At 34.9% G+C, this 18078-nt stretch overlaps 2 protein-coding genes across 2 annotated transcripts; both read right to left on the bottom strand.

Annotated features, from left to right (window-relative positions):
- Window positions 1-3495: 3495 nt before the first annotated feature.
- LOC131661722 (non-specific lipid transfer protein GPI-anchored 11-like) lies at window positions 3496-5115 on the bottom strand. The gene is made up of 4 exons (XM_058931327.1): window positions 4469-5115; window positions 4172-4228; window positions 3972-4031; window positions 3496-3815 (listed from the first exon to the last, which is right to left on the bottom strand). The coding sequence occupies exons 1-4, from the start codon at window positions 4866-4868 to the stop codon at window positions 3703-3705; spliced, it is 630 nt and encodes a 209-aa protein (XP_058787310.1). The 5' UTR covers window positions 4869-5115; the 3' UTR covers window positions 3496-3702.
- Window positions 5116-6169: 1054 nt separating this feature from the next.
- Window positions 6170-15641, bottom strand: LOC131661721 (AUGMIN subunit 1-like). Its single transcript, XM_058931326.1, has 6 exons — window positions 15192-15641; window positions 14957-15089; window positions 14721-14855; window positions 14347-14470; window positions 6510-6647; window positions 6170-6409 (listed from the first exon to the last, which is right to left on the bottom strand). The coding sequence occupies exons 1-6, from the start codon at window positions 15421-15423 to the stop codon at window positions 6302-6304; spliced, it is 870 nt and encodes a 289-aa protein (XP_058787309.1). The 5' UTR covers window positions 15424-15641; the 3' UTR covers window positions 6170-6301.
- Window positions 15642-18078: the final 2437 nt, after the last annotated feature.

The following is an 18078-nucleotide window of genomic DNA, read 5'->3' as shown; positions in this document are numbered from 1 at the left end:
AGTCATCATTGGGATCACATGACAAGGATCCACTACTGCAATGATATTTTAGGCTATCCAAAGAAAAGTTGGTGAAATTCAAGACGTCTGAGGTCTCGCATGTCCCGCGGAAAGAAAATACTCGGGCTAACATGCTCTTTAAACTGGCTAATACTAGATATTTTGGGGTCAACCACTCTTTCATCTAAGATACTTTGAAGAGTGTGAGCATCGAAATCATAGGATATAATGTGATAGCCATAGGCGGTATCAGTCGGTCCTCTTGGATATATCCCATTATAAAGTACATAGAGTAAGGAGTTCTTCCATACGATGTGGTTGAAGCTACTTTGGTGATTAAGAGAACTTTGTACATAAGAAGTCAAGAAATATGTGAAAAAATGCGACTAATGCCAACGGCACTAAGACATTTATAGTACATCATCGATAGAGTTGCACATGTTGACATCACCCTGGCCCTTTTCTCAATGGGGTAAGGACAACCTCGGTCCATTTTCTCTAGCTTTGGGTCAACTTAAACATTTAATAGTGGCAGTTGAATATTTTATCAAATGGGTTAAAGTGGAGGCTTTGGCAAATATCACGGTGGCAAACATCTTAAAGTTCTTAAAAGGAATATTTTGGTTAGATTTGGAGTTCCTCAAGCCATCGTGGCAGATAATGGAACATAATTCACAGATAAGATGTCAAAGAGCTTGTTGGAAGAATTGAAAGTTAAACAACATTTTGCTTCACTAGAGCATCCTTACACAAACGAATAAACGAAAGCAACTAACTGGATATTGTTAAGGGGACTGAAGCGAAGGTTCGGAACTGCCAAATAAATTGGGAGAATGAACTACCACATGTCGTATGGGCATACAAAACTACTTTCACCCTATAACCGACAAAACTCCTTTTTGCCTAACTTATAGTATAGAAGTCGTCATTCCAATTGAGTTCGTTGAAATAAGTTGGAGGACGGGACACCCTTTTTCCTATGGAAGACAAAAACCATGCACTTAGAGAGGAAAATGATTTCTTAGAGGAAAAGAGGTTATCCACTACCTTCTTCAGCGTCGTTATCAAACAAACTACAACAAATCAATACAAATTGTACATTCAATCTAGGAAATTCTAAGTTGGAGACCTGAAACTACGGTGGCCTGACATCGGAGGTAAAAATGCTTGGCATGGCAAGCTTAAAGCAAACTCGAAAGGGTTGTATAGAGTCCAATCAGACACCAGAAATGAGGCTTATATCCTAGAAACGCTTGTTGAGGAACATATACAAAGAACTTGGAACATCGTCAAATTAAAATGATATTTCAGCTAGATCCCAGCCCGATAGCGGAAAGGATGAAAGACCAAACTATTATCTACATTAGATGCGCGTAAAGTAATTAATGTAGGGGAGATTGAGTCCTCAAGAACTTAAGTATTATATGTATTCTCTTAAATGATTGGAATTAAATTATTCAAATAATATCTCAATTTTTCAAACATAAAAAAGGAGGAGACTGAAATTGCTTTGTCGGTAATAATGAACTTCATTTGTGTATTTTGTTGATTTGTCGCATTTTCTATATTTTCAAATTATCGTTTATTTGTAATTTGATTTTATTGATTTATCATAAATTTGATTGTATTGTTCATTATAGTATTGCACCTTAAGTTATCCCTTACACTCACTTAGGTTGAATCAATTGCAATATTTTTTGTTATAAGCAAATTGGTCAAAAGGCCAATTATATATACCGTGAATCAAAAGTTAGAAGTCTTAAAACAAGATATTTTTAAAGCTTGATTCGAATCACATTTTGACTGATTTGAATCAAGAATAAAAATAAATTTTTGGAATTTCGTGTTGTAAGATTGTTTTGAATCAAAGACTCATTGATGTGAATCATTAATAATTAAATTGCTTTGAAAATCATATTTAGTTATTTGATTTGAATCAGGTAATTACTTGATTTGAATCACATGATTCAAATCATGATCCGAATTTAACAAATTATTTCCATAATTTATCATTTTGATTCTATTCATTCGTTCATCTTATTCAAATCACAATTGTAGAATCTGACTCGGATCAACTGCTTAATTTTTCACTTATTTTGTGTCTTACCACTAGCGCATATATAATTCATTTATATCATTCTCTCAAAAATAATGATTCATTTTTAGAATTAGAAAATCCATACTTTCACAAATCCAGAAAAGCCATAAGTATTCTTTCTTTCACAAACACCTTCATTCTCAAGTCAAGCCAATAGAAAAAATTCATAGTGTTGATTGATAGAGTGCTAACAATGAGTTGGGTGAGATTTTTTTAAATAACCAATCATCTTCAACCTTGAATCAAAAAACATCATTGTTGTGGTGCTCAACTCTAAAGATTGAGTGTGAGTGGTAGATACAAGGTACATTAGGGATTTTTTTTGAAGTTTTTTGTGTGTATCAAGTTAAAGAATCAGATTGTGATTATGGTGTCTGGAGACTGACTTTCAGCAAAGAAAAAGATTAATTTCTTCTTCACTAAAGACTTCAATTGAACTGAGTGAAGGTTGCTACAGACGAAGTTGAGAATTTTCAAAATCCTTCAATAGAAGGCTCAGACAAGGGACTTTTAGTAGGGTTGAGTGAAGACTATTGCAGACAAAAGCTTGGAGCAAAATTTGGGTCTATGAAGGCAATTAGTTCAAGATTGAGTGAAGATCTTCTAAAGTTGGCAGTTTTTAGTGTTCTGTGTTCTGCTACAACATTAGGGAAATTTAGATTCATATTTGTGTTGGCTTAAACATCGTTTCGCATGAAGTGTTTAGTGTTGTTGTCTTGATTATCCGTTGTATAAAAAATTGTTGTATATTAATTTACAAAATAATGGAAGACTTGAAGAATTTCCAATGGCTCTCGCTTGAAGATCAGACTAAGAGCTAGCGAGAACGAATGCAATAAACTAGTATAAACCTAGTGCACAAATCCCTTTTCCCTATATCTTTTAAAATTTCATAATAAATTTGCATGACTTGGACTTTATTGCTTTTTTAGAATTACATGTTCATAGGTTTTATCTACTTATAACGATTTATTGTGTAACTATAGATCTATGGTAGATTTAATCATTTGAATCTTCTTTTTGGTAATTACAACTATAAAAACTTTTAGTGATTATATTAATTATTTGATTAATAAGATTCACTTTAAGCCTTGTGTAAAATGAATTAGTTTAATTGATGCTTTGATTCTTTAAACATCTTTAGTCATTGTATTATCCCACAATTTAAGTAAAATAGTGAAATTAATTCAAACGCTTCCTTTATCAATTTCCGTTTTTTCACTTTTGTTTGTAAACTGCGGTTTTGCTTGTAAAACTCTGATTTTAAAATGGTCTTTAGTATATACAAATTGTTTGTAAATCACCATAAGATATACAATTGTTTCTTTCTTTCTTAACATAATATTTATGAATATAATCTCTTGGTTAAGCATCAAAATCCTATCAAAATCATCCAGTAACTAAATGAAATATCATATTGAAAATGGAAATATATTATTACAAATATAGCAAGAATGTAGTTGGGAAGAAAAAATAAGAATAAAATAGCACAACACCCATAATGGTGTTGTGATGCAGTTCCTAATTAAAGGGTGCAATTCACTAAATCAAATCACTCAATACACAAATAGAAACTAATTATAGGATAAATGTGAATTCTAAAATCAGAAGAATATGGAGAAAGAAAGAGTGGACATTGCAAAAATGAATGTCATGGCAGGGGCAACAATGCTTGAGGCTCCCTTTTTGCTTTCAGAAGGACTTAGAACACCACCAGCTACACAAGTTTGTTTTAAAAAAAAAAACAAAATGTTAAATTCATTCTAGTACAATACAACATTGTTAATTGAAAATATAGATATTAAAATTTTAATAAATTGATATTTTTCATTCACATAGTTGAAATTTAATAGGAAAAATAAGAAAATTTTACCTGAACTATCAGCTGAATTTGAAGGACTAGGAGCTGATCCTTTTGGTGTCATTGCCATATCTTCATTATTATTTTTTCCACCAAATTAAATTAAGTTACCACCAAATCAAGATATATTATGATAAAATAAAATGCATAGATTTTTTTGTACATGCTTAATAATTATTTAACAAAAGTATTAAAGTGATGAAAAAACTTACTTGGTGGCATAGAATCTTGACTTGATGGCCCAGGCAAAGATACAGGAACTCCAACAGCTGTGACATCATAAACATAAAAATTTGTTAACGAGTAATATACATTTAAATTAATAGTTATGTAGGGACATCAGAGATACAAGTTTAAACTCGCAACATCTGAGATCACGTTTATAAGGTGATATTCTAATCACTAAATTATTGGAAAAAATAAATTTGATATAAAAGTCACATATTTTCCTAGATCTACAAATTAAAGGCAATAATTAAGTAAAACATAAAAAGAGCATTGACATTTACCTGAGCAGGTACTAACAGGAGGAGTAGTAACACGACAAAGAGAAGGAAGCTTAAGAGCTTTATTAAGATTAATCTTAATCCCAATAGAATCAGAGTTTCCCAAAAGCTGACACAAACAAATAGGGTTATTATCAACCAACGTTGCTAATTCAGGACAGCACCCTTTATCCGGCTTTTTCAACTTACTCCCATCTTGCACAAATGTTAAACAATCTGACATGTTTGTTAGAGCCGCCAAACATCCATCGTCTGCTGTACCAGCAGGCGATGGAGCTCCGACGGTCTCTGGTACCGGAGATTCAGCAGTAGGAGTAGGAGTAGCAGCAGATACTCCATGATATGGTAGTGATGCAAGGAGTAAAGAAGCAATTGCTAGTAGTACTAATGGTGTAGTGGCCATTTTGGTTTTTTTGTGATGTGTTTTGAAAATGTGAATTGAGTTGAGTAGAATAAGAAGTTAAATTGGGTTCTGTGTTATGAATATAGGTGTGGTGTAGTTGGAGTAATTAAATGGAGGGGCTTGATTTGGAAAATTTGGTTCTAACTTTTGGTTGATGAATTTAATGGATTTTACTAACAGCTATTAATAGTACTACCTAACTAATTCATTTTGCACCGTATATTTATCATTGGATCCAACTTCTATCCTCTCTTTGAATTAAAGAGAGTGTATTTTTTTATATCCAAATCTGTGATTGAATTTATAAGCTGTTTCAATGCAATGGTTGGTGTGAGTTACTATTTCAACAAATTTTATATTAAAAAAATGATATGATTAAAATATTTTTAAATAATAATTTTATTTTGGACCATAATTTATAGAAAAGTTTTCAACCAAACTGAGGCTTGAGTTGCTTTCTTTGAGTTCTAGCTAGATTCACATTTCTTGATAGCTGGCATTCATGGTGTGAATTAAGTAATGTTATTTTGAGATTGTATGATTAGGCGGAAAATAACATCACATTCACATGTAGTACTAAATAAAGATTGATTGGCAATTATGGAATTTTTGTAGTTTTAATGTGTGAAAAGAGAAAGTAAAACCAACTACTATGAAGAAAGTGACATCTACCTATTGCATTGGCTAGGATGAATCATCATGTTAAGTTATGTAAAATGGGTTTTGATTAATTGGTAGCGGTGGTTGTGCTGTATTTAGACCGTAGAGTGTCAATTTTCTATAGGGACAGTTAGATATTGCCAATTTGCTATTGTGTAAAATTTATTTTGCAAATTTTAATTTGTTAATAATATTATTGGAAATTTGATATGTTGAAAAAATGATAGGGGTGTTTTAGGTTTGGCTTCTTACCAGAATTATCTTGTTGAAAGCTGTAAGTTGAGGTTTTGGATAAGGAGAAGAAAGCATTTATGATATTGTAAACCTTTGTGGGACTCGAGATATGTTTTGCCATTTTGTTAAAGGACATCACATGTTCAATAGTTATTTTATTTTATGGGAGTTCGTATCTCTGCCATACTTATATCATATTTTTTATTTTTTTATTATGAACCCTTTTTTTATTATCAACACTTTTTAAACTCACAATGCATCCCTTTTGTTTTACTTCTTTCAGTACTTTGTTATAATACTCTTTTTCAAATGAAATACCATAAGCAAATGATCTTCTAATGTGTGCCCTAGAGCACTTTGTTAAGGAATAAAAAATAGAGTTTTTGTCTTGAAAAAACATAGCTATCAATTGTCTTTGAATCCATTCATCAACCGAAGCACCAAAATATCATTGTTGTACGTGTGCTACATTTTTAGCCTGGTATAAAAACATAACTTAAAACCAAACCCAGAAAACATGCTATGAACTTGTAGTGTAATCACTCTGAATTTAAAAGAGCTGTTTGCAATACATCATCCAGATGTTTCTCAGCAGCATCAAACTGCCTTTTTTTATCTTCAATTGCTAATGCAGCCAGAGCTTTATCCTGGATAGTTCCAACCCGCCAAAAATATCAGAATAAACGCAACAAAGTACTTCTATTTTACTCCAGAATTAAAATGGAGGGCACCAGAAATAAAACATACCGGAGGCAAATCTTGATAACTCCTAAGAGTGTCAAGGATGGGCTTAGTTTTCCTTTCCAGCTCCTTCCTATGCTCAGCCATTTCAACCAAAACACTGTGGCTAACCTCTGGGGTATAGCCTGTATGGTTGAGCACCGTCTGCACCAAATTTTATTCAGCATTCAAGAGATTAAAATATAAAAAATCATAATACAATAATAATTTGTACATCAGATTTAGTCAGTTTATAATATGTTATCTGCCAAAGACTAGAGTTAATATTTCCATGAGATTGTTCAACTGCGAATTACTAGCCGCATAGCCTATAACCCTGGGAAGGGATTTGCTCTTCTAGATGACATATTAAACTGTCAGGATTAACTCTTCTAGTAATGTGTGCTTTATTGTAATATTACTCTCTTTATTGTTCAACCTACCAGAGTTAAAATTACAATAAGTGCGCATTACTAAAATTAGTGACATAAATTTTTATGCACCTAACATGTTGGTAATAGAATCAATGGGTGATTATAGGGGAATGAATTTGCTACCTTTGTTATTGGGTAACTTCCATAACTTTAGTGTACATTAGAGGATGGTTGGGTAAGATAGTGTGGTTAAGAGCGAGATAGAGAGTACCAAAAGCATCAAAGTCCAAAGGTAGCAAATCCCTCCCCAAGTTTATAGGCTATGCGGGTAGGAATTGGGTACCTCTGTAGAGTAAAAGTTACTCCACTTTCTCTGACTCTCCTATATTAGTATGGTCGTCAAGATCTAGATTTTAAAATCTTACGATTCTGCAATCTTACTCACCCCCAACAATCTCGGTCTTAAGTAAATTGTGTGTTGTAGCCAAATTGTAAAAAAAAAAAAAATCATTGATTTTGTGTGATCTTGGCCAGTTCTGACCACGACCGGCTGATTTCCAGCTACCACCATCACAAGTCGAGAAGGATGACAATATGCAGAGGCACAACAACTATTGTTCAGCGGGATGAATACATGCCTTTTGAAATGACGAAGTTTTAGTTTTAGGGTTTAGAGAATAATAATTTATAGATTGTTTTAAATAATGGGATTATGATAAACCAAGTAATAAGATGAACATTTCTCTAATGTCTAACAAAGAACATGAAAAAATGGACACTTTTCTACTAATACATTGGTCAACCTAAATATCATGTAAAAATACTTCAAATATATAGTATGATTTTCACGTTTTAGTAGGATCTTAATATTTTTTTTACGATCTAACGTTTTACGATTTTACAACCCCTTCTCGATCTTACGAAAAATAATTGGGTAGGATCTTCCGATCTTAGCTAAGATCATATAATCCCCTCACGATTTTATGCAAGATCTTGACGATAGTGGTCAAAGAGGTCGCGAATAGTGGTTTCATAGCAGCGCTATGGGGGAGCGACAGTAGTGCCACAGTAGTTTGATAGTCATTATTCTCAATTTGGGACAAAATCGTAAACCTTAATATTTAGAAATGTGTGTTTAATTTTTTAAAAGGGATATTGGTCTTTCCTACCCTTTTCTTGACCGCCTAATATTTAACCCCATGTGTTATGCTTCTTCAGCTCCACTGTTTTTTTCATTTTCTTCATCGTTCTCCCCGTCCTTCGCCTTTTTCCACCGCATCTTCTGCATTGTTCGTCATTCTCCGCCATTCTCCTTTGCTTCTTCGCTGTTCTCTTATGATTTCTTGTTCTGCTTCGCCTCATCTCCCTGCCATGTTTCACAGCTACAACCTTTATTTTGTTTGCCTTGTCCGGTTTCTCTTTTGATAACCATGGCATCAACATCCTCGGCCTCTGCAAGTGTAACACCAACCTCCAGCAACAAAGTTTATTTTAAACCTATAAGTGACAACCTTGATCTTGGTTGGCAGTGGAACTCTTATAAAGACCAGAGTAAGAAAACAATTGTTTTGTAATTTTGTTAATTGTGAGCACCCTTTGATAGAAACCCAAGAAATTGATATAATAAATGGGATAGTTTTTGATTGAATTGAAGAAATGGAAAAAGAAATACAATTGTAACCACCAGAGCAAACTGCTCCTACCAGAGTAATAACTCCTAATTGAAATAAAACACTTCTCTGCCCCTCAATACCACTACCCATGTGCATATATATAGCACTCCCTAAGTAACTGCTTGTCCCCACTAACCTTTCTCCTAGACTAAACTTCCCAATTAGTGGGCCTACATGGACCCAGCCCAACATCAATATTATGGATTCTATCACTATCCTCTCCTACAAAATGAGCCTTGTCCTCAAGGCTATCATAAGGACAATGATTCAGCAACTGATTTTCACTTCCCCAGCTGATAATTTCTTTGCTTCCCTCCCACCTTGTGACTTTTCTTGGCTGCACAATACTCATGGTGGCTATGTTAAGTTGTGGCTGCATAATAAGGCTTTCCTCCAGTCTTTTTCCTGCATATTCTTTTGTTTGCATACTGTTGTACAGAGGGTTGATAATAGCCTTGTCCATTTGCATCTCCCTTTCAAGTTGCTTATTTTTAAATGCAGTTTCCTGCAATTTTTTTACTTCATTTTTCCAAGAAAAGCTAATGGCTCTTTCTTTCCAATCAAAGTTCACCTTACCTAATCCTTGCAGCCAATTCACTCCCAAAACAATATCAATGTCTTCTAATTCTAAGACATAAGCTTCCACCTTAGTAGAAAATTTCTCAAACTGAATTTCCATTCCTTCACTTTTTCCCACAGCAGTAGTACGATTACCATTCCCCAATTTAACACACGCTCCCTTACTTTTATCTACATATAGTTGTAACAATGTTGTCATTTGAGGAGAGATGAAATTATGACTAGCTCCGGTATCAATCATAACCGTTACAACCACCCCCTTCACCATTCCGACAAGTTGCAATGGAGCAGAAAAAGGAACTTGAACTCTACCTCCCAGTTCGGGATTGCACACTGCCATCATCTTACAGTCCACTGCTGCTTGCACTTCTCCTTCTTGCAGTTCGATTGCCATAACTTCGCCGTTGTCGTTTACAGCTTCATCATCACCCATGATCACCAACCTCAATTGTTTTTCCGCACATTGATGGAGAGGAGTATAGCGCTCTCCACAACGGAAACAAAGTCCTTTTGCCTTGCGATCCATTAATTCAGAATATGGTAGATGCTTGACACCTCTGTTCCGATCACCATGGTTGTCTCGTCGTGTACCCTCTCTGCTCGTTCGCATTGCAGAATTCTGATTAAGATTCAAATTGGATTGACCCGTTTGCAATTGGGTTCTCAGCAATGGATCATATCCAAATTTATCTTTTGTAGGGCCTGCGTCATCATTTGACCCCTGTTGAGTTTTAAACTTAAGCCCATTATCCATTTCTCTTCCTGCTTTCGCAAAACGACCTTTGCTGTTTCGAGGCAGCAACTTCCCACGTAATTCATCTTCCACATCACGCGCTAATTTCATCGCCTGCAACCGTGAATGGGGGTTGAAAGTTCTTACCTTCAATCGAAGCTCTGGTTTGAGTCCTCCAAGAAAATACCCCAGGTATTGCTCCTCCGGCAACCTTCTCACTTGAGAAGAAATATACTCGAATGCACTGATGTAGTCCTCAACGCTTCCTTCTTGCTGCAAATCCTTTAGTTCCTCAAATGGATTATCACTCTGTCTCCCTCCGTACCTATCAATCAATGCTTGTTTCAGTTTCTCCCATGTCAGATTTTCCTCTGTTTCTCGCAAGAGATTGTACCAGTGGATTGTTGCTCCTTCCATGCTTATCTTAGCCAATCGAACCTTCACTTCCTCCGCCGTTCCTTGTACATCGAAATACGTTTCTGCACGCGTTATCCATCCAACAGGATCCTCACCGTCAAATGAAGGTAACTCCACCTTCTTCACCGCCATCCGATACTCCGACACCGTTTCCCCCACAACAGGTTGTGGTTTTTCAGGCTCCCGTCGAATCTTCGCGAATTCTTCCACCAAAGTGAGACGAAAATCAGCAAGCGTTTGGCGAAACGTTTCCTCCAATGTCGACACTCTCGCGTCAAACGCTTCTTCCATTGACGCAACTCGATCCTCCAATTCATCCACTCTCTCAGACATTTTTGGTGGCATTAATCACAAATTCACTGGCTCCTCTCGATGAATCCGGTAGGTCGGACCAATGATAGAAACCCAAGAAATTGATATAATAAATGGGATAGTTTTTGATTGAATTGAAGAAATGGAAAAAGAAATACAATTGTAACCACCAGAGCAAACTGCTCCTACCAGAGTAATAACTCCTAATTGAAATAAAACACTTCTCTGCCCCTCAATACCACTACCCATGTGCATATATATAGCACTCCCTAAGTAACTGCTTGTCCCCACTAACCTTTCTCCTAGACTAAACTTCCCAATTAGTGGGCCTACATGGACCCAGCCCAACATCAATATTATGGATTCTATCACCCTTCAACAGAAGAAATAACACGAGCTAAGAAGCATCAGTTGGTGATAAGAGAAGTAAAATCTTGCAGAAAAATATTGGTTGATATTAAACAAATATGGCAAGAGAGTTATGATAAAAAGCATGTCGTTGCTGATGCGTATATATGTCTGAGGTTAATATCAATTCAGGAATACTTTTATAATTTGATTTTGATGGGAACTCATTTTGATGGGATATGTATGTTGGAATTTATGTTTATTGTTGGAATTTTACAATGCATGTTGTTGTAAAATCTCTTTTGATGTATTCATGTATGTTGTTCGAATTTATGTTTTCTATTTACATTGTTTATTAGTCTTTGCAATGGCGGTCATCCCATTATCCGCTATAGCATTTTGGGGGATCGGCGCATACATGTTGCAATTTCTGTTTATAAGTATTATGCATGTTGTTGGAATTTATATTTACTATGTACATTGTTAAAGTCTTTGCAATAGCGGTCATCCCGCTATCCGCCATAAGCATTTTTGGGGGGTTGACTCGTCAGAGATTAACAACCTAGGTTTTGCTCCTCTCAAAACAAACTTATTGCCATGAGTATGAAACTTGGAAAAATCCCAAAGGATGGGACCCAAAGAGGTGAGCCATTGGATACCCTAATTAAGTCACATGTGCTCAATGGTAGGACAAATACATTAGCAGTAAATGTAGATTGTTGCAGCAAGCACGAAAAGTTTATGAAAATGAATGGAGCTTCTAATGTGGTTCCCCCACCAGCAGTCACAAACATAGGGGCAATTTTTTTCGAATTTACATCCCAATTTCTTTGCTACCTCAAGATCCAAGAAATCATGTGTGCTTCCACCATCCAATAAAATGTGTAACATTTGTTTGTTGTGGGTTCCTATAACCCGCATAGTGTGAGTGAAAGTTGACAATCCCAGACATAGCATTGAGGGATAAGAGCAAGGTTGCTGCAGGAATACTTCAGGCGCTGGTTTTCCGGGTCGAGAATGGACAGGGATGTCCCCTCAATCGGAATGTCATATTCCATTTCCATGATAAAACCTGGGCCCATTTATGCTACAGATGGTGACCCCTACAAAAGGTTCGCCACAGAAATGCAAAGATCTTTGGCCCTGAGTTAGCCATCTCTGCAGCATTATAGGTTCTAGGGGGACGGTTTATCAAAAGTTTCCGGGAAGGCGTTTGGGTCGGTAAGGTAGTAGGAGGTGGTGTTTTGGGTAATGTAAAGGTTTAAAGTCAAATTTAGTGGGTGTAGGTTTGGAGGCTTTCGTGTAAACGAGCTAGGTTTGCAGCTTGGGGAATGGAGGTGGGATAAAACATGCAACATGCATTTGCTTACTAGTATCTAAGCCAGACGTAAAGATACTCAATGAGTGACTGGGGACTGGAGTAACGATTCCTGAGTCAAAGCAAGTTCAGAAGCATCAGTGTACTCTTTGTGCTGAGTTGGTATGTTTGAATTGGATAAGGTTGGCCAACATGTCGTCATATATTGGGCAGAAATGCTGGGCGATGCCGGCTAGATAGACCATGGTGGGTAAACATCAAATTTATTAGGCGAGAACAATGCTGTCTAAGTGATTGAGGCGAGACAGACCTTGGATTCATCCGGCATGCCTTCCAGGTAGAAGAATTGGGTGAATTTGTACAACCATTATTTCAACTGTTTGTCGGAAGAACTGGGTGTATTTGTACAACCATTCTTTCAACTGTTTGTTGTCGAAGCGTAGAAATTCCAATTTGGAGATGCGAGTGGAGTACATATTGTGAACGTCAACACGCAGGCCGCTGCCGTTGCCAGAACGGTTGTTGAGGGATGAACAATCAGGTCGGGGACGACCTGTTTGGTTGTGGATGAAAGCGCAAATTTCTTCCATGCTCAAATTGATCTGTTCCATGCCAATGATGAGATCAGCACATTTATCATCGACCTTTTTCTCTAGGTCAGCTAAGGTTTGATTGCGTATTGTCATGCTTGGGACTGATACGGATTGAGATGTGATTTGAATATTCGGGTGGTTAACCAAGAATAACCCCAACTCAACACAGGCAATTCAGATTTAGAATGAATTCTGTTAAGGTGAGTTGCTTTGACAGAATTTCAGAGGATTTAGGGAGAGAATTGATTGTTGAATTATTAGACCCCTTTTCATTTGGCCACCAGGCTCTATTTAACAAGCAAGTTTGTTACAAATGGGAATATCCTAACCACCTCATCTTCTATAAATATGCTGCAAAATGCATCAAGTGTCCACTAGGAAAATACAGAAAAATGCATAATAGGAAACAAGGAAATGCAGGCTATGAAAATAACATGAAATAAAAGTAATTTCATCTGGTTCTTGTAGCAGTATGATTAGTTGATTACTGTGACACCCTACCCAGAAACATCTGGGCTTTTGTATAAAAAATACTATAGTATAATTAGTGTCTAGTTTTTAAATGGGAGAGGTACAGGTTATCAGATTCCCAGTCAAAACTATAACTTTGGCAACAGTCAATTCTGCAACCGCCCACTTCAATAATGTGTATTCTAATTCAGTGGAAATCTTTGTTTCCTCAGAATATCATCAATAATTATTATGTCTCTATTCAGTGGATTTTTAATTACAGATTGACCAAACATCCTTCTACACAAAATTTCTAAATTCACACATGCCTTCTTCCATCCAAATTTATCCTATTTATACATGACCTTCCCTCTAACTACATTGCTTCTCTAATTATTCCTAATAGAATACAGTTATAGGTTACAGAATGGCTTCTCTGATTTTCCCTCATTCATTACCCTAACAACCTCCATGATATGAATTTTCAATTCAATATACAATTTGATGACATATTTAGAAATCAGCACCTAAATCAATAAGCATATTAACAAATGTGTTATGCTTTCTCTTTTCATAAAGTAATTCAGTTTGGAAAATCCATTATGCAACAAAAATTACAGCTAAAATACACTTATCAAATTATATCGCATCGCGGTGTATCTACCACAATCTTGCATAATAAAAGTTTGTGACAGGAATCATAAAAAAGAAAAGCACAAAGTTTGCAAGTTGTTATATTTTGTTTGTGCCTTTTTGTTTCTTTTGTTCAAGTTACTTCTGTTTTTTCAATATTCAAATTATATGCAACAAAACCAGTTTTATGAGTAGGGGCGACAACTCCCCTCATCCCGACTGACTGATGTTATTTTTCTACTGGTTGGCCTCTATTTCCGTCCGTTTTTTCTAACTATATCTTTTGCATGCTACGATAACCCAACAGCATTTTACCTAGCATCTAACATCAACTACACTCACCTAATTTTCCTGTTACTCTCAAAACACACCTCAACTTAAAGAACCAAGTTCAATAGCACCCCCTCCCCCCTCAAAAAAACAAAACTGTGTACCTTATAGTTGGCTGATTGTTGCATGTACTGCCTTTCTTTTGCAGCCATAACTTGCAAGTTTGTGCTCCAATTTTCCATCTGAGCCTGACACAGAGGTTGTTCGGCGGCCAATTGGGATTGTGTTCTGCACGAGCATTGAGTCATACTAAACAAGTGAGGAACAAAAGAACATTGTATGCCAAAAGCTAGGACATTTTGTCCCCCTTGAGCCTATTACTGTAAATTTTCGGTAGACAAATTAAAACTCTCTAGTCTTATATGGACTTTCTAATTCATTGTGGTATTTTCACAAAATTTTTCTACATTATAATTTGTTGATACTAATGCATATTTCTTCAAATTATTTAGTATCAAGCTAAAAAATTTACTTCTACCTTTTCAAATAAGTTAGCCTGGATAAAGCTTTTCTAGTATAATCAAGAAGAAACTTCGACTCTTTCTGCACTTTAGCCCTTTTTTCCTCCACACCAGTCTTCCTCAGGGAAATATCACCCATTGCCACAAGAAAACTATAAAAATAAAAAATAATAAATAAAAAACAGTTCCGAAATTTCAAATTTAACACAACAAAATTAAACAAACAATCAAAAAAGGTGAGAGTGAAACCTACCTACTAAGTTCAGTATCTCTGATATTCAACAAATTAGAAACATTCGACAGAACCTGCGCGGACGCAACCACACTGGACGGTAAACTCTCCTGAGCCAAACCTACATTCTCCAGAATTTCTCTAATCCTTGCAGCTACAATGCAAAATCGAATCGAAAATTCGAAATACATTTAAAAAAGGAGAAAAATAAAAGGAACCTAACCCTAAGTGGTACAAACTGCAGTTATTACGTTACCTTGGGATCTATATTCGGCGGCTTTGAGGCGATAATCGCGCGCGACGAGTCGAGCGGCTTCGTCTTTGGCTTTGGATAGTGTAGAGAGATGGTGCAAGTGAGAGACACTGCGTGGAGTGTATTGGAATTCCGGAACGGGTTTGCCGGCGACTTCGAAGGTTTTGGCTAGCCATTCTTTGACTTCGGTGATGCCGGATGCTTCCGTGGATACTGATGGCTCTTGATCGGCCATTGATTGTCTGCGCGGTTGCGGTTTTTGATGAACGAAAGGAGAATGAATCGCGAATGTATCAGATCTAAAGATGGATTGGGATACCTACGCTGCACTTTGTGCAGAAGAAAATGGCAGTGACAGTGATAGGAACAAAGCGGATTGCTGTTAAATTTTCAAAAATTTTAAGTTCTTAGGTTGAAATTTCAAAATTCTGAAACTGAAGATACCAAACTTCTAAGGCAGAATTGAATTTAAATATAGCAGGCTGCAACCCAAAAAGAATAGGTAAATTTATTATTTATAATAATAATAATAATAATAATAATAATAATAATAATAATAATAATAATAATAATAATAATAATAATAATAATAATAATAATAATAATAATAATAATAATAATTAATTATTAGGTTAAACTATTTTACATTTAACCGTTATGATTGATAAGAAATTAATTTACCCAAAAAACTAAAGTTAAAGTTTGGATATGATGAATTTTAATAAATGAAGTGAAGTGAAGCTAATGAAAATTTTGTTTTATTAATAAAAAGATTAATAACGAAATAAGACAAATTCTCTATTCTATTCAAATAAGAGAAGAAGAAATATGGTTAGTAAGTGATGAAATGAAATATAATTCATATTATTATATTCTACTGTGTCCCGCCCCATCAGAATTTAATTGATCTAAATAATAAACATCGCTTCATTTCATCTCATACCGCTATGCTACATCTAATGGAATAGAATCTCAATGTGGAAACTTTTAGTGGATAATCTTTAATTGTATAATTAAACGAGTATATTTGTAAGTGCTTGAGTCATGGGGTATGTTATGACTTTGCTCAATTATATGTATTTGTCTGTAAGTAACTCAAATATGATTGGCACTCGTTAATGTTAGAGAGGATACAATTGTTCTAACTACTAAGTATATGAGACTATTAGAAATGTGTTAAAAGATTAGAAAAAACATTAAATCTTTAAAGAGTGTTCAAATTTCATGTCACTGTTATAGGTAAAAGGTGTTTAGTTTCTACTTTGCCATGAAACTTTAAAAATGTGCAACTTCTTCCCCGTTGCAAGGCTTTCTGGATAGAAGTGTCAAGTTTACTCCTCAGCGAGTATAAGACATCCATTACACACCAGCAATGATGGATCTAAATTGCTTGCATACTGCCTCATACAAACATTACGCTTTCAAAAACAACCCTGAAGTCACCCCTATCTCCTATTAATGCATATGAGATACAATTTTCTCTACCCAAAATACTAGGGAGCACGCCAAGCTAAAGAAACATTCCTCAATTTCACAAAGACGATTCAAATTGTCATAATTGGTTTTGGTGAGAAATATTAACCTCGAACAAAACACATAAGTTTTTTGTTGATAAGCATATTGCTTTTATGGACAAAAGGCATGAATGATAATAACAATATTTTTTACCAACAAGAGGCCTTAAACATTGTGTGCAACATATATAAGCAAACGATAAATTTATGGTGATATGGGAACGTGACAACAATAATGTCTATTTATAGACAACTATACATCTGTCGGTGGTAAAATTCACCGGCAACACCAGTCATCTGAAGTGTATATCAAATGATAAAATATGAATGTGGATCCACGTGACCAAAATACTTTGGTTGATGGTCAAACACATTGACAAATTAAAGTGTATTTCATAATATATACTGTTAATATATATTTTGCACATTTGCATTTTAGAATCCAAAATAAACCAATAACAAAACTTAATTGCAAAGTTCCTTTTCATTACTATAAATAAATTTAAGAGACTTCAAATAGTGATGGAAATATCATTTGATATTTTGTTGGGTTTGAAACTTGTTGTAGATTCCAATGAAGACAAATTATTCCAAGTATTGTTTGTTCTATGAATAAGATTTTATGCATTATTGTATCTAATTTTTTTATGCATAATAGAATTTACAAGTTTCATACTTGTGTGTGTGGTAGAGAATTTTGTTCAATAGTTTTCAGTAGAACCATTGTGAATCTTAATAAGGAGTTTTATAATATCCTATGGTGATTTTGTTTTGATCTTATCTTTCTCATGGAAGTGGCAATCAATCACCTTCATTTCATCTTTTAATCTAATTAACCTTTTGTAAGTTTTTAATTTCTTTTTGGTTCTTGGTTGTGTTTAATTAGGTTTGTTGTTGAAATTTTGCTTGAAGAAATTTGAATTCAATCATCCACAAGACATTTGTTTTTCAACCTTCATATTTAGATAAAGGAAAAGTTTAAGACCTTGTTTTATGCTCATTATTTTAGTCTCAAAGAAGGATAGCTCACAGGGGATGTTCATGTAAATTAATTTTCATCCATACTATGCAATTCATTAAGAAACTTGTAAATTAATTTTCATTTAAGCGATACAATTCATTAAGAAACTATCATCATTATATGAATCTTAGAATATATATGATTCTCACAAAATAAAAGAATAAAAGTGTGTACTTTTTTTCATGATGATGATTAAAAATGATTGTAATCCTCCTAGACTCAATTTTTCCCCTTCCTATTCTTAATTTCTCTAAACTCTTTTTTGATGACTATTTGGTATAGAAACTATTATGGAAGGAAGAAAATCCTTTTGTACATTATGTGTTATGACTTCCATCAAGTCGCCACTATTTAT

Source organism: Vicia villosa, linkage group LG3 (genome assembly GCF_029867415.1).
Source record: "Vicia villosa cultivar HV-30 ecotype Madison, WI linkage group LG3, Vvil1.0, whole genome shotgun sequence".
NCBI lineage: Eukaryota > Viridiplantae > Streptophyta > Magnoliopsida > Fabales > Fabaceae > Vicia > Vicia villosa.
Note: the sequence above shows the minus strand (reverse complement) of the source record. Positions and strands in the feature narration are given on the sequence as shown.

Bases quoted from the DNA above. Each gene is read 5' to 3' on its own strand.
- LOC131661722 (XM_058931327.1), bottom strand. From the start codon at position 4,868: ATGGCCACTACACCATTAGTACTACTAGCAATTGCTTCTTTACTCCTT. The intron at 4,229-4,468 runs GTAAATGTCAAT...ATGATGTCACAG, and splicing joins TCCTGTTAGTACCTGCTCAG to CTGTTGGAGTTCCTGTATCT. The intron at 3,816-3,971 runs GTAAAATTTTCT...AAACTTGTGTAG, and splicing joins AAATTCAGCTGATAGTTCAG to CTGGTGGTGTTCTAAGTCCT.
- LOC131661721 (XM_058931326.1), bottom strand. From the start codon at position 15,423: ATGGCCGATCAAGAGCCATCAGTATCCACGGAAGCATCCGGCATCACC. The intron at 6,648-14,346 runs GTACACAGTTTT...AATTTGGTGCAG, and splicing joins AACAATCAGCCAACTATAAG to ACGGTGCTCAACCATACAGG. The intron at 6,410-6,509 runs GTATGTTTTATT...GGAACTATCCAG, and splicing joins GTTATCAAGATTTGCCTCCG to GATAAAGCTCTGGCTGCATT.